This window comes from Copadichromis virginalis, linkage group LG8, assembly GCF_057382275.1.
Source record: "Copadichromis virginalis isolate Kocher_CV1m ecotype Utaka linkage group LG8, C_Virginalis_male_GT1.1, whole genome shotgun sequence".
In the NCBI taxonomy this organism is placed as follows: Eukaryota; Metazoa; Chordata; class Actinopteri; order Cichliformes; family Cichlidae; genus Copadichromis; species Copadichromis virginalis.
This window is the reverse complement of record NC_140625.1, coordinates 27,516,528-27,533,116: the sequence shown is the minus strand read 5'-3', so window position 1 is coordinate 27,533,116 and position 16,589 is coordinate 27,516,528. Positions and strand designations below refer to the sequence as shown.

The 16,589-nt window shown below is 39.9% G+C and overlaps 1 protein-coding gene across 5 annotated transcripts in view; it reads left to right on the top strand.

The window, feature by feature from the left end:
• Positions 1 to 16,589, top strand: part of skap1 (src kinase associated phosphoprotein 1) — a 42,228-nt gene that overhangs the window by 15,808 nt on the left and 9,831 nt on the right. For all 5 annotated transcript variants that reach the window (XM_085466866.1, XM_085466867.1, XM_085466865.1 and 2 more), the window contains 7 exons: positions 5,607 to 5,687; positions 5,810 to 5,893; positions 5,988 to 6,112; positions 7,674 to 7,737; positions 9,162 to 9,350; positions 14,299 to 14,352; positions 14,456 to 14,565. In XM_085466866.1, the coding sequence (XP_085322992.1) occupies positions 5,607 to 5,687; positions 5,810 to 5,893; positions 5,988 to 6,112; positions 7,674 to 7,737; positions 9,162 to 9,350; positions 14,299 to 14,352; positions 14,456 to 14,565 (707 nt within the window). The remainder of the gene's footprint in view (positions 1 to 5,606; positions 5,688 to 5,809; positions 5,894 to 5,987; positions 6,113 to 7,673; positions 7,738 to 9,161; positions 9,351 to 14,298; positions 14,353 to 14,455; positions 14,566 to 16,589) is intronic.

The following is a 16,589-nucleotide window of genomic DNA, read 5'->3' as shown; positions in this document are numbered from 1 at the left end:
ATGAAAAAGAAAAATACATACAGTTATAAAAAAATATGTAACAAAATTGAATTTTTTTGTGCAATGAAATACATTTTACAAACAAAAGGAAATGATCAGTAACCAATGAGCAGATGTTAATTAATTAACTGTTCAATTTAAAGCTGAAATGCCACTTGGTTTTATCGGCCATTTATAATAGCAAAACTCATTATTTTATAATTGTAATACAATAAAAAACACGTTTTTCACTCTTTTATTACTCTTTTGTTTTATAGGGTAATAACCGACAGGCAAGAAACAGTCAACAAATGAGTCAGTAGCAGTGAATCAATAATTTTTTTTAGTTATAGGCAAGTTAATTAGATTAAAGGAAACAAGCAAGTCAGTAATCAGATATTTGTTTTATTAACTGTCTTGTCTGAGGTAAATAATAATAATAATACTAGTATAGAAACTGAAATTTGGAACAGTATGAGAATCGTTTTACGACGAGGAACAAACAAGTCAGTGAGCAAATGTAAGAATTGAAACACCATTTGGTTTTTACCGGTAATTTATAATATCAAAACTGTTATTTTTCAAGCACATAAGAAGGATTTTGCCTTGTTTTAAAACATTTTATAGTCTGAAAATCTAAATCTATATAATAATCACCAATAATCACCAAATTAATTGTAAATGGCAATATTTATTAGTTGCAGACAAGCTGATGTTCAGTATTAAAAGAAAAAAAAAAAAACGAGCCAGTGACTGGAAATTGAATAATTAATTAATTTGTTGTTTATAGCAGAAAAGCTGGACTGTATAGGAAATATTTTTAGTATTTTATGACATCATATAGACCAGAAATGAATCGATATTGACAATATTTGTCAGTTTCAGGCAGGACTAACGTTAGGATTAAAGAAATGAACGAGTTGCATTAAGATTAATAAATAATTGCCATGTTTAAAGTGGAAACACCGCCTGGTTTTATTGCTCATTTAATAAAGCAAAAATTACATCTTTGGACAGCGTAAGAAGCTTTTTTTTATTACCCAAAGTATTAATACAAAATCTACAAATAATCAACAAATTAATCAGTATTGACAATGTTTGTTAGTTGCAGACAGATTGATGTTCAGGATTTAAAACAAACAAGCTAGCGATCAAACAATTATTCATTAATGGCCACATTTAAAGCTAAAACACTACCTGATTTTATTGGTCATTTTTAATACTGTCTTGTAACGTTATACATCATGGGGTTTGATCTACAGTCAAGAAATAATCAACAAGTTGATCAATCAGTCAAGCCAATAATGATAGAATAATTGATGAACTGGTTGTTTATAACAGCAAAGATGCATTTTTCACTATTTCATGATATTGTATTGGCCAGTATTTTGCAATCAGACATAAATGAATAATTAATCATTAATGACAGTTATGAGCTCACACAGTCAAATACAACAGAAATGGAAAGAAAAGAAAATCCCCATTAGAAATGTAACAGCCACAGATGTACAGTAAAACCTCTGCAGCACGAGGGACTACAGTAATAAAGCCCACGCATGACACACACCCTCACTTAAATAAAGACAGAGCAGGCACATAAGGCAGCCATTATTAGACATCACAGGCATGCAGTATTGATGGACAGGGAAAAATATTATCAGTTAATTTTTAATTCCACGTCTTTCCAAACGTTTTTAGATCCCACTCTCAGTTACAACACACTGCTTCCACGTGAAAGTAAGGCATGTTTTTATGTGCAAAAAAACAAGACTGAATAGCATTTTGCCTGATTTAAGGCTTTTCCCCCTCATCTCACTGTGTTTCTCTCCATGTAACCGGCCATTTTATAGTAATGGTTAGAGTGGAGCCTCTGAAGTACACGTCTCCGTGCTGGGACCGAGTCCCGCCGCTGCCGTCGCCGCTCCCTGCCACCCAGCACTCTCAGAGAAGAGGCGCTAAGGGGACCTCTGGCTTTGCTTTCCATCTTCTGGAGCACCATCAACATCTTCAGAGCATTTTTGTGTTTTCATAGCATCTTTGGCGCATTATGACCACCGTTAGATCTAATGTAACGTATTAGTCCTCCCACCCGACCATTTCCCTTCATTTTGATTCACTCTCTATCCAGGCTTTGATTGACTTTCAGCCTAACTAAAGTGGATTTTAATGAGAGAATACATTAACTCCCTCTGGTCATGCTAACATAAATCAGCCTTTTCTTGCGGGATCAACTGCTGAGCTCATAACACCATGCTGGGAGAGTGTGAATAACCAAATGAGAGATTGTGGCTTTGGCAAACCGCTGGCAGCTTGGATGCATTGTTATGTATTCATGTATCCCCTCTGAGTTTTAACACGACTTCAGGAAGGCAGCAGAATGGAGCACTTATCGGCACGCAGGTCGGCTAGCTTATGGAAACGTTCCTTTGTCGGAATCAATTAAACACATATCTCTGGTCAATTTTCCATTGATTATCTCCTTACATTTGGATCTTTTCATACTGATGACCGCTGAGAGCCGTTAGATTCAGTTAGCGCGGCCAGTAGCAACTCCTCACCTTGATTTACGAAACACGGGATGCGACTCTAACGCCACATCTATCTGCTTCTCTTTGTTGGTAATTGCACTCAGCTAAATAGGTTATGCTGAATATCAATAAATTGCCATCAAATTAATGTCAATACCAAAGCTGTGGATGGTGCTAATTAAAACGCAAAAGGGATGAAAATGAAGTCATGGCATTGCCCTGAATAATTGATAACGCAATTTATGATTTTTATGAAAGAGTGCCGTCTGTCTGCGATTTTGATGAGGCCTTAATTAGATGCATTAATGTGTCTCTCTGTGCCTGTACTCAAACTCAAACACCATGATGATTTTGGAGTTTTTTTAACACCCTAAATTACACATTTTCAAATAACATTACCTCAGAATATCCTCTTAAAAAAAACACAAAAGAGGTGTTAGTGTGTAATTCTCATTAAAGGAGGCATTGTTAACTCAGGACCAATCAGAGTCTGCTTATTTTAGGGTGGGATCAAGCGGCATTGGACAGCGAGAGGCTTTTAGGTTGTGCCGCTACCCTGTGGATGAATCTCGAGCTATTGTTTCGCCGCAGTCGATGTTTGCAGCCGTGTTCACGATGCATGCAAGGATAGTCAAGTGGAGGTCAGGTCACCTGGCGTTAAAGTGTTAAGCACGCACGAATGTGTAATGTTTATTGACTCAAGTAGATCAGAGTGATCCTGTGTTGATTTTGCACCTCCTCATCTATTAGCCGGGCCGACTTTGCAGATAAATGAAGAGCGAGGGAAGCAGACGGATGAGGGGATTAGAAGTGGGCCGCAACAGGGAAGCAGGACCAGAAAAAAAAATGGACGGACTGCCGGCGGATAGATGAGGTGGAGGAGCATAATGACCGCTGTTTGTTATGATGTGCCGAATCAGGTTCTCTTTGACAAAACAGTCCTTAGCACCTCTGTATTTATAGTGTCACCGGTCAGTCCATCCACAAAGGCAGGCTGATGATATGTGAGCGTGTTAGTGCTGTGAGGTGTCTGGGGCTCAGCTCCGGAATGACCCGCTCATCTGTCAGGACCGCAAACCGAAGCCACGAGGGGTTATCAGATCACACACAGGTTTGTGGTGAACTTAAATCTCAGAGATGTTGGCCTAGCAAAATGAATAAATAAATAAATAAAACAGTAATAGCTCTATTTCGCTCTCTGGAGCTGAGTTGTTTAGATGAAACTCGCTGCGAATAGATGGCAAATAATAAGTTCAGGAGTGGCCATTCAGCTGGGCTAATACCCACTTAGTTTTCTCCTTGTTGGTGATTTTTATGAATGACACAGAGGTTCCTGTTTGTCTAACGTTGGGGGATGCTCTTTGTTTGACCCAGAGGAGCCAGTTGTGGGTTGACATGTTTGGTTTTTCCCAGCAGTTAAACAGGCCCTCTCTGAGGGGGATGGACTCCAGGCATTCCCCCTGTCATCGCTGCTCTGAATGGGGGTGTCACACGGACTCGTGTAAATGGTCTTTGAATTGTTCCTGTGTTTCAGACTAAAAAGGGAGCTCCTTCTCTTCCTCTGCTCCTCCAATCCCCGTTGACTAATGAACTCAGAGGAAGCTGAGCTTTGTTTTTGACATGTAGAAAAGCCAGGTACTCCCACTGAAACACAGGGAGGAGGATGGTCTATGAGGTCGATGTAAGGTCAAGTTCCTCTCTAACAGCTAAAGGCTAGAAAATGGGAAAATACTTTGATTTTCTTCTGACAGGTTCAACAATAACTTCAACATGGAGCAGCTGGTTTAAATTGCATCTCTTCAGGCAACTTGCTGTGGAGTGTTTATCTCATATAACTGCAGCATTATAACAAAGAGAAATGTTAAAGCTACTCTCACTGTTCTGAAAAGGTTACTATTCAGTGTTAGTCATGTTTTTTACCTGCAACAGAAACATTATTTCAGATACTTCAATAGTTGTTTGAGTGGTTTTGATCAGGCTTAAATTACCAGATAACATTTTATATATAAAATTTCTCTATACTATTTATATATCTACAGATAAACTGTTTCTAATGGGTATCTCATTGTGTGGTGCATGTCTCAATGGAAACATGTTTCCTACATGCTGACACTTTTTACCCACATTTAGATATAAAGTCTTTTCAACAATCTGAGAAAACAGCCTTTCACTTTTCACTCTCCAGTCAAATCTCAACGTTGTTTAACCCTCCGGAGTGAATGTCCAAATCACATGACTGATTTAAAATGACCCTGAGCAAGACACAGCCGGGCCGAGTCTTCATTTCAGCTTGTGTTGAAAGTGCCGACTTCAAACTATATACCAGTTTTTACTCCTAACGGTGCGGAGATCTGGATTTTATTGACAGACTGATCCTTATAAGTCCTACAACAACAGAAATGGACGCTAACAAAATAACTATGCTTACAATATCTCTGTTTTAAATGTAAATAACAGAAGCTTTCTAGATATTTTATGATTTGATAATGATGCGTTAAACTATGTAAAATAATGCATACATAATTAAACGTGTTCTGAAGCACGTTTAGTGTTATATTTCAGATCATCTCAGTAGATATTTGGGGTTCAAGTATTTATTTTAGTTTGATATTGCAAAGGTAATTGATCATAACCTAACTATCATCCTGTCATGTTTAAATTTTGACTCTGCACTCTGACGAGAGGTTTTTAATCCCCACAGGAAGTTTCCTCTCATTAAAATGCAATGTGAGCAGATGAATGGAGTGCAGTGCTCAGCAGCACTGTAGAAGTATTGATCCCAGTTTCCTAAAGACTAGCAGGGATGTATTTGATCCACGGGGATAGAGACTTTATATTCTGATGTGTGTGAAGTGCCTTGAGGGAAAAAGGGAAGTGTATGTGTAGCTTATAAGGAGTTAGTGAGGAAACAATTAGTTGTTTTGTCAATTAGCTGATTCACTGGAAAAAAATGTTAACAAAGCTTGAAGTCGTTTTTCAAGAAGGAAATTCTCAGATTTCAGCTTCTCTCATGTGAGGAACTGTTTCTTTTTCATTTGTGATTATAAATTGATTTTAGACAGACATAACAAGATGTTTCACGTCTGGTTGCTCTCACAGACGATGAGGATATCCTTCCAGTGGCAGCCTATGAGCTCACCAACATCCTGAAGCAAGGTTACTTGGAAAAGAAACGAAAAGGTACGACAACAGATAGACTATTAACAGTCTCTCTTTCATTTGTCCCGCTTTTTGATCTGTTTACACACAGAGAATTGGTTTCCTGTGAATAATTTCCTTTTTTTGCTTTGTTTTTTCGTTAGACCACAGCTTCTTTGGACCAGAGTGGCAGAAGAGATGGTGCATCCTGAACAATTCGATATTCTACTACTTTGGGAGTGAAAAAGGTTTGTTTTCAAATGCCACCATGTGGAAACATCGCAGCTGCATAATTTTAAATTGGATTTCATCCCACTGCGTGTTCTCCTCTCCCCCCTACAGATAAACAGCAGAAGGGTTCATTTTATATCAATGACTACACTGTACAGATGGTGACCAACCTGAGAAAAGACTCCAAAAGAAAAGCCTGTTTTGAGCTCAGTGCTCCCGGAAAACGGCCCTTCCAGGTCTGTATTATCTCTGTATTATTATTATTAAAGAAATAAACTCCAGTAAAATCATGTCTTATTAAGAGCTGACATGATTTCTTCTGGCAGTTCTTCACTCGTCTTCTAGGGCTCAGAAAAAAAAAATATAATTATATATACTATAGTTTGATGGAGTCCTGCAAAGATTTTGCAAAGGTTTTTGTAGGCCAATCCAAAAATTAGCATTGCCCTGGTTCCTTAGACAATAGGCTGGTTGGATTTTAACATTAGTTTTTTGGATTATTTCAGAATTTCAGTGGGAAAGAAAAAGCTTATATAAATAAGCTTAAATAAAGCTTTATGTCACCACCATCCTTTGTCCAGGATATCCACTCCTCCTCTGCACATGGCCAAACCAGCTGGTTTTAACCATCTAACCATCAACCATCATGTAACCTGTTTAAAAGACCCCATTGACTTTTGAGTTCAGGAAACTTGAAGAGCAAAATGTTAATGTAATTCCTGGGTCTTAGGATTCATTCTTTTGGCACTTTATCGAGACTTTTGGGGATTGTAAAAGGGTGCTTAAACATATTTGGTCTCTGAATTAAAACTAAACTGCAGTAAAAATACATTTTACTGAAATGATATCGTCAGAGCATACTTAGTCCCCCACAAACTTCTGAAAAGTTTATTTTTCTCCTGTAAAATGTCACTGTGCGTCACATTGTCTGTGCCTATAAAAGGTTGACATTCATCCTCTCACGCACACTAAGACCACTAAAACAATCGGTGAGACCCATGAGGGCAGGTATCGAGCTGCTGACCCTGTAATTATTGGGCATCCCACTCCACCATCAAAGTCACAGCTGCCTCAAACATTATCAGATTATCTAGACTAATACAATTTTGCCTTTTTTGCTTTTTTATTGTTGTATCCCTGGTTCTGTTTATTAGGTTTTTATTGTAATCCTCAGGTCTTGATTTTCCTTCTTCTGCCTCCTATATTCCCATCGGTCTCATCATCTCTACATCTCTTTCAGTTTATTTCCTGTTTTATTTTGAAGGTTAGATATTCAGGTGATTTTCTGTAGTTTTACTTCCTTCCTTTGTTCTTTTTCCTGCTCTCGTTAGTGTCTGATTACCTGTTTCTTATTACCCTTCTCTCCTTGTGTCTAGTCTGTCTTCAAAGTCTTACGTTTTCTTATTTGAAGATTTAAACTATTTAGTTTTTTTTAACCTCTTATTATCGTACAGACCTCTAAGTTTCTAAGTTTGAATTGAAGAATGTCGCCCCAGCTTCAGCCTGGTTTTCAGTCTGTGTTTGGGTTGAATGTGTTTTTTGTGACATTTATAAACTAAAGATGTAGTTTGATAAATGTACACGTGGAATGCGTTTTTGTTTTCCAAGTCATTTAATTTTTAGTTAGATTCAGATATTTTTTTTAACATTTCACAGCTATTTTAAAAAGAGCAATATCTGTTCTTTCTTTTTCTCTCCTCTTATATGGCTAGAAATAAAAATGAATAAAAATCCAGGCACATAAATGCACGTTTAAATTATAATCACAGTATTATTATCGCCGCTCTCTCCTTCCAGTTCACTGCCAGCAGCCCTCAAGAGGCCAGAGAATGGGTGGACCAAATCAATTTTGTACTTAGAGGTAAGCCAGCTTCTCTCTCTCTTTTTCTTTTTTCTTTATTTTACTTTTTCTGACTTATTGCATATGACTCATTATGGAAAACCACTCCCTGCCTTGTTTTCCTCCTTTCTCTCTGCACTGTTCAATGATAGCCCATTCTTAAGACAAATATATATTGTTATATATAAATAAAATTGACTTGGCTTTTTAAAAGTCACATAGGTTAAGTGGAAAATACAGTTAAAGCAGTATAAATGTTCTAAAAAATGTTCTTTTGTACTAAAGTTTTCTTGTGTTTTCGAGGGGCAGAAAGGTCAGAAGTGCAAGGGAGTTCTTTGTCATCTCTGACTCATACGAAAACCGCCCCATCCATCACTAACTACACAGCTGAACACAAGAGTCCTGAATCACCTCATTCGACATGTCACCCACCATGTCATGTGCACCATCGTGTAGCTCTGGTTCTCCTCCACTCCTCCCCTAACCCTCCTACCGAATTCCAACTTACAGGAAATTGATTGGTAGATGTTCTGGTTATCCTCCAGTGACATTGATTTCTGCTTGGCTGCTGGTGTACGGCAGAGGACCTGATACCCTGTGTTGCAATGGCCAGTCGCCTGCAATGAGACAGCTCCTCCATCTGAGCGAGCAGTCGTGCCTCGTCTACGCTAAAATGGGCTCGGGCCGGGCCACTGATTTGCGGGAAGTAACGGACACTCGGCAGTTTGTCTTACTTCCTCCCACCCCCCACGCCTTTTTTTTTTTACTACAAAAAAACCAGAGCATGCAAATGATTATTTATCCTCTTCACCTTCAAATTCATCTGAGTGCATCGGCACGCTTTCCAGAACGTTTTGCCTTAAATGCAAGGACAGAGAAAGAGAGAGAGAGGGGGCGTATGAGATGCAACAAAAGATGCAGTTAGATGGGATGCGTCTTCATCTGTAGGACGACCCAGAATGAATATGATAAACAGATGGTAAGCAGGAACCACAGGGATGATGTGAGAGGGAGAGGCTTCTTATTGGATTGTGGAAAATTATAAAGTGAAAATCAACAACAACCGATAACTTATTAACATCTGCTAGATCTGACCTTTCAAATGTGCTTTCCCCTTTGTGTTTTATCCTTTTCCTCTAGGTCTGAGCTGTCAGACAAAATGGAAATTATAACCGCTTTTTTTCTCTGCCGTTTTAACAATAATTTATTGCTTAGTTGAAAACAATATAAAGGCTAACAGCTAATGAGCATGATAACGGTTTGCAGCATGTTTCGGGGGCACCAGTGTTTGTCACCGCTGCTGTTTGGCACGTGTCTCGGCCCCGTTGTGCAGCGAGGACGTGGCGGACATTTCTCTTACTTTAGCCCTTAATGCATGTCTCTGTCTTTTGTGCCACGCTGTGACGCTAACACTTTCTATCACATTGTTTCCCCTTCCCTCGTAGATCTCAGCTCCAACTTCATCCCCGTCGATGACGAGGAGGAGGACGAGGATACCTACGATGACATCGAGGGGGTGGCCAACGAAACCCCAACTCGGCCGACCCTGGCCTCCCGGGGAGGAGGAGTAGGCAGAGGACAGGAGATAGAGGAGGAGGATGACGAGGAAGAAGATATCTACGAGGAGCTGCCAGGTATGAGGATGTGGTTGGACACACACTTGCGCAGATAAATAAACAGAGAAGTGACGCACACACACAACCCCTCATGATACTCAGTCAGACAGACGCTCAAACCCTGGGGGATTTTTGCAACATGAAATATCTGCCATCTTTCCCTGCTGCGAAATTTGTGTTGCCAGGTTCCTCCAGACTGATCGCTCATTTTAAATCAAGCAACACTAATAAGCTTGTCAGCACCGGGGTGGCTGCTGCAGGACAGGAAGAGGAAGATTCACTTACACCTACTCCAAATCTGCTCCCTCCTTATCTCTCTGAACAAGTTATGTTGTTGAAATCAGCGAGAGCTGGCTAGTTTCGCTCCGTCATAGACCGTCCAATTAGCTAATGTTGCCAGGCAACAAATGGCCCACAGTTCAATCCACTAAGCAAGAGTTTTGGCTAAAATTGCCTGGCAACAGCAATTTAGATGAAAGGAAGTAAAAACTGCATCTCGCAGAGCTTAAAATAGATCTGAAGCTCTTAATGTCACATCTTTAATAGAAATTAGAGTTTGACCGACGAGACCCCATGACTGTGTGTGTGTGTGAGTGTGTGTGTGAGAGACAGTCCCATGGCTACAAGATCCCAAGAAGGACAAAAGGGGGTGATCCGATCTTCTCAGGGCCGTCGTCCATCACTCGTTCTATTAGATAAGATACATCAAGATTCAGTTTCACTCAGTGAGTACATTACCTTTGCCAAAATCACTGGTGAGAGGGGAATCAGTCTTCAAACTGTCACGCCGGCGTTCAGAGCCATCTGGGAAGAGGTACCGACCCTGACCACAGATGGCATATCGAATGACGGGCTCTTTCGTTCACTTTCTCACCCCTTCGCTTATCAGTCATGCTGCACCTCCCTCTGCTCGGCTTTTACACAGTGATTACAGACTGTTCAATAATTCAATTTGGGAGTAATTTTCACTGATCAGCTGCCATGTTTGCATTTAGGAACCTTTCTATCTCTGCAAATAGAAGCATTTATTCCATTTGTAATTAGTAAAAAATGTCTTCATATAGCACACGTTTACTTTTAGGTTTTTTTCCCCCTGACCTTAAAATAAACAAATTATTGTGACACTTGTGAAAGCTGTGTATGATTTAAAAATAGTGCTGTTTAATAGTAAATTAAAGCAACTATCTAAAACAGAACAACAAAACATTACAGCTTAGAAATAACATGATAGAGGGTTAAGAGTGATAAAAATTACGGTAAAACCACAGTAATAACCTAGCTTGGTATCATCAACAGATAATATGAAACTGAAATCTATATTTCGGGATAAAAGCAGGCAAAAACAAAAGGAGGGTGAAAACTGCCTCTGCATAATGGCATGAATTAAGTCCCTGCATCCAGAAAGATCTGTATCTGGATTAGTTTCTGACGTTGGATGCATTTGTGAGGGCATGGCCCCAAATTTCCATTTTCTTTACAACCACATCCAAATCTGGATTCCCACTGACTCTAGAAGTTAATCATTAACTTCATAATTTCTCAGTTGAGCAAAGACCCACCTCAAATCCTCTCCAAGTAGTCCTACTAAAAACAAACAAACAGAACAAACAGAAACAATCTCACAACCTCCTTCCTGAATGTAATAATAAGGAAACACATTTAAGGATGGCTTAATAATAATTTAATGATCCAGTTTTGTTACCAGTCTTGTATATTAAATGTAATATTTGATTAATCCATGCTTTACCCTTTGTTACATACAGACTAATACAGCTAGATGTAGCTTTTGTTAATATGATGCTATTACCTGATTATTACTGATATTACTATGATATGGAAACACTTGTGGGTTGTACTGATTATTCATGGGTCACTTGCTTTAGTATTATTGTAGGCTCTTTACCTTACAAGATAAAGCACCTTGAGGCAGCTACATAAATAAAACTGAATCCAACTGAATTAACCTTGGTGGCATGCATTCCTCGTGCGCCATACTCATCGATGCGCTCGGGTTCGATACTGTCTGCCCACCTTCCTGTCATCTCTTACTGCCTAATAAAAGCAAAAAAGCCAGAGATGATTCTAAAAAATATACAATTTTATTCATTTCTAGTCACGTTATTTGTTCTAATATGGCCGGGGCTGCAGCTCCAGCAGATGGAGGCATGGTTCTCCTTTTGTGTGATGAAAGTTATTAAACGACATAAAACCAGCGCTGTTCTGCTGCACTTTGGTTTAGAAAATGCCGTCTGCGACCGAATAAACTGATGTATAACCACTCAACCTGAGCAACATGTAACCACCAGCCGGTTTTCGTGGTGCTAATGTTAGCAGCAGGAAAGAAAGGAAAGAGGTCTGAACACGTTTCAGCTCCAGTTTTGTAATCTAATTCTTAAAATGTTTATTCAGAGGCAGCTTTTGAATCTGTAGGCTCTTCAGACTTGTCTGTGCAGACCTGACAAGAGACTTGACAAGTTTTGCCTAGATATACTCGCATGCTTGCTGTAGTAGTAACCTCAGTTTTTTTAATGTTTTATGATTGCTATGCTAGCTGATTATTTTAATTCTATTCTATTCTATTTATATAGCGCCAAATCACCACAACAGTTGCCTTGAGGTGGTTCACATTGCAAGGTAAAGACCCTAAAATAGTTACAATAGATTAGTAACCTTTTAGTGACTTTAACCAGGAAGAGAGAGGAAGAACGTCCTGTGAGAGTGTCCTGGGTGGAGAGGATAAACTGTCTCCTGTAGGGCAGGAGAGAAAAGGCGCTCCTGGAGAAAGCCCTGTTAGTGCTAACCGCTGAGCCACCAGGCTCCCAGCTGTCACCGGTGTCGTAACATGGTACTACCGATGAAGTTTTAAAAGGGACCTCCACTCGTGTTCTTAAATTGGAATGCAAAGGAAGTCTCACAATGTCTTATTTGATAGTTTCCTTCTGATGTGTTTCGAGTGCTGACGGCAGTGAAGTTTGCAAACTTGCAAAATGACATCCGTGACTGCAGCATCCATTTTTAGGCGATGTCAGTTTTGTCGCAGCAAAACTCAGTTGCAGGCAGAATGCAGAGCAGCGGCTGGTATTGGCTCTGATGCTGATGACTGATTTTATTGACTGGAAAATTAAATCACTTTGATATAGAAACCGTTGGCCCATAGCGGTGGCCTCTCGATGGAACGATGCTCGCAGTCGAAGAGCACCAAACAAATGTTTGGACCCGCTGCGAGCACATTTAAAATCTCATTTTTTTTATCTTTTGGATCATTTGGTGTAGGAACAAAGTGCCGCAGTTTGTACTTTTTTAAATTTATTATTATTATTTTTTTTAAAGAAAGCTGTGATTATCTGTTTGAAGAAAGAAAGCAACGGGGAAAGACAAAGGCATCCCTCATGTATACATAAACTAAACTTTTTACATTCAAGCTGGACACATGGTGTGTGTCTGTTTGTGTATGTGTGTGCATGTGTGTGTGTGGTTCGTGTTTCCTGCTCTTCCTGGAAGCAGAGGTGCAGCCTGTGCTGGAAGGTGGATAGTGTTGCTGGGTTGTGGCGTTGCTGTCAGCTGGTTTGTGTGGAGGATGGATGTGGGAGACAGAGGGCAGGCATATCACCGTGTCACCTCTCAGACCACCGGGTGCCACGCCCCGCAGTCAATGACATGTCCGCCTCCGCGTGGCTTAAAAAAAACTCTTCTTCTTTAACATTTCCCGCCTGCGGTTTAATAGGCTGATCCTCACGCCAGAGTTCATCCTAGTTAAAGAAGAATTAACAGCTTGTGTCATGCTGAGATTCATCAGGGATTTGCAAATGATCCAGTTTATTAATTTTTCTGTTTGTCTGGCTCTATCATAATTTCTTTGCTGTTCATTTCTCGTTAACACGTGGGACAAATATAAATTATTTATAAACTATAGTTGTTAAAGTCAGGCCACCAGCAGGTAATGCCTTTTATTATTATTAAAAATTAAATGTATTTCTTTTAGACACTGATATTAAAATATTTAGGTTCTGGATAGGGCTGCACACTTTGTCGAATTTTTAATTTAAATATCAATTTTGGCTTCAAGCAATTAATAAAACAAGATGAGCAATATAAAATGTTTAACACGGATTCTTTGGTTTTGCCTTTCAGCACATCTGCCTCTGCAAAGACTTGGTTCAGTTTTGCATTAATTTATTTAGTTTTTGGTTGAAGTTAAAATTCAAGTGGCTGAGTGGGGTCAGTCATGTATTTTAATGCACTGTTGTGATGTTTTATTCATTTAAAATGTTTGCTACTGTAATTCTGTTAATCTACCTCTCCTGCTATTAATTATTTACAGTAATTTTTTAATGGAAGTTTCTGTTCTGGTGATTTTTAATATTATAAGCTTTGATTTTAGTGTAACTTTCCCCTGCACTGTCATGTTTTCCACGGCTAATGGCCTAGAACAAGATTCAGAGATAACCTGGAGTACTTGGGGTTTGACCAGCCAGTGCAGACATGCATGTGGACAGCCTTTCAGGGATATTAGGACAGTGTGCGTTTCAGCTAATAGATCCCATCCAAACCAGACAAATGTCACATACATACTTTGTTACATACAGACTAATACAGCCACATATAGCTTTTGTTAATATGACACTATTACCTGATTATTACTGATAATTAGATCCCATCTAAACGTGACATGAAGAGTAGGTGGAACTGCAATCTCTGAACTTCTTTCAGCAAAATAAAATCTTATAAAACACAATTAATTACATTCACTTTGTAAAATGTCTTTCATAGGTAAAGGAAGCCATACAGGTATAATATACACTAAAAAATAATGTCATATTTTTGTTACGTGAGGGTTAAAAAGACAAGTTTCTTCTTTGATGATTAAATCATGATTTGAGCATTGACCAAAGTAATTGTGATTATGAGTAATCCTACTTCTACACCTGTGATAAATACTCTTGTTCTTCCTTTTTTGTTTGTTTAGACGAAGAACTTGGAAATCCAGGTGATGAGAGCGACGAGAAGAGCAGCAAACAAGGTTTCCGCCTCCGTCTAGTAACTTATTTATTCCAGCCTAAAGTTTCCCTGCATCTACGTCCTGCTTTCTTCTATTTAAATGTGTTCCCTGTGCTTCCTTTCAGTTTGGTCCTCAGATTATTCCAACTACTACCAGGGTTTGTGGGATTGCCAGGGCGACGAGTCAGACGAACTGACCTTCGAGAGAGGAGATCTCATCTACATCATCAGCAAGGTCAGCATCGCCATCAGCACAAAATAATCCGAGGGCTTATTTAGGCTTTTTTCACAACTCTTTGTTTTTCCCCTCGATCGTCCCTAATGGAAATCCGTCCCCGATTGCACGCTTGACTCGTAGATATAATTACTGGACCAATTACAGTAGTTTAGGATAGGATGCAGTTGTGTAAAACGTGCAATTATTTAAGGGTTAAACAACATCAACTCCAGTAATCACCTCGTCCTCATTTACTTTCTGAACATGCTGATATCTCCAGCATCTAGATTTGTCCGTTAGCATCTTGGTGCAGCACCAACAGCGGTGCTGTCTGTTCGCGGGCCACTAGGGTGAAGTGCCATTCGGGTGCTGCGTAATGGTGCTGTTGTTCATTACGGCGCCTCTATCACAGGGGTTAATTGAGTAGGCAGCCATGCGAGGCTCTTCCTTTTCTGTCTGACGTGAAACTGCAGGTGAAGCCATCCTGCATCTCAGCTCTTTTCCTTCAATCTATTTCCTTGTGTTTTATGGCCATCGTGTAGTTACATGCGGAGTATCTACCAGGAAAAAGACATCCTACTGGAAATCGATGGCTTGTAATTTGGGTACTTTTACTCTGCTGCGTGCAGGGACTTGTCTCCACACTGTTGCTATTGGTTGGTTTCAAATTGAATCATCATGTTGTGTGTTTAGACTAAATTATCTGAAGAGGAGAGGCAGGAAGAAGGAACTCTTTTTTTTTTTCTTTTGTAAGTAATTATGAGCTTAGAGATGAGGAAATTATGTATTTAGTGTCATGATTTCTTGCATCTTTAATCACCAGTAGATTGTGGTGAATTTTGAGTATTTGTCCTTTTTTGGTTAACAACAGTTTCAGTGCAACAATCCTTTCAAAGAGGTCAGGGTTTTGGATTTTGATGTATGAATTGTGTCAGCTTGTGTTGAAGGAATGTGAGCCTCCTCTTTATAACAACAGATAGAGCACAGGTGAAAAATGCCCCTCGCAGAAGATGGACTTATAATTGCAGTTCTTTTGGCAGTGGCAGATTAATGAGATGCCAGGCTCGTCTGTCTGCGTGTGCTGCTTGATAGGGGGAAATGTCAAAACAGCCACATCAATTTTTCACAGCGATGACAAAAGCACTGTACTCGGGGAGACAAAGGGGTCCTGGCTCTGGGCTTCAGATCCGCCTCAGATGGCCTCGGCCCCACTCGCCGTTATTACTTTTCACTGTATGCATCAGATTACTGCCTCGCCAAAGACCTTAAAGGCAAACTAAGTCCAGGTTGGAGGCAGGAGTTTGCTGTTGTATCTCACAATCTTAATGACAGAGATTACTCTTGTTTTGTCAAACTGGACGCTGGAGTCATAACAAGGTGACAGACCACGAGAGAGCGCCCTAACTGCCTCCTAATAGACTTCAAGCGAGCATTGTAAATTATTTAAAGGTGATGCCCGCACGACTTCCGAATGTTTGGTTTACTGTGACGACACGACTCCACCCGTGTCCCATTCTGCGTCCTAATAGCATCACATTCACCTCATGAATAGCATTATTTGGATTATAGCCTGTAATCGCCTATTCATTTTAATGAGCCCTCGGGGAGGGCTTCCCTGTGCCTTCTGTATGTACACGCAGACCCCCAGCGGCATTCAGTTTTACGGGGGGAATTCCTAAGGACCCTGACCTCGATGAGTGAAATACGGGCCCTTGGCTAGAACTCAAGCCCGTCGCTTAACGGGGGACCCAGGCACACGAAATGGCCGTAATAAAACCAGGGCCCATAAATTCTCTCAGAGGGTGGGAGGCCTGGTTGTCTGTGCTGTTATGTCAACACTGACCATAATTACAAGGTAATAAGGACACACTCTAAGTGCTAAATCAATGGTGCTAACAAACTGTTATTTTTAAAGCTGCGATGTGATTGACTGCTGAAGTGCAGAATGGGATAGCCACAGGCGTGGTGTCATATGGCTGTGAACTGAGGAGAACATGCCGATTGTATAAAAGGCCCTCATCCATCATTATTGATCTCTCACT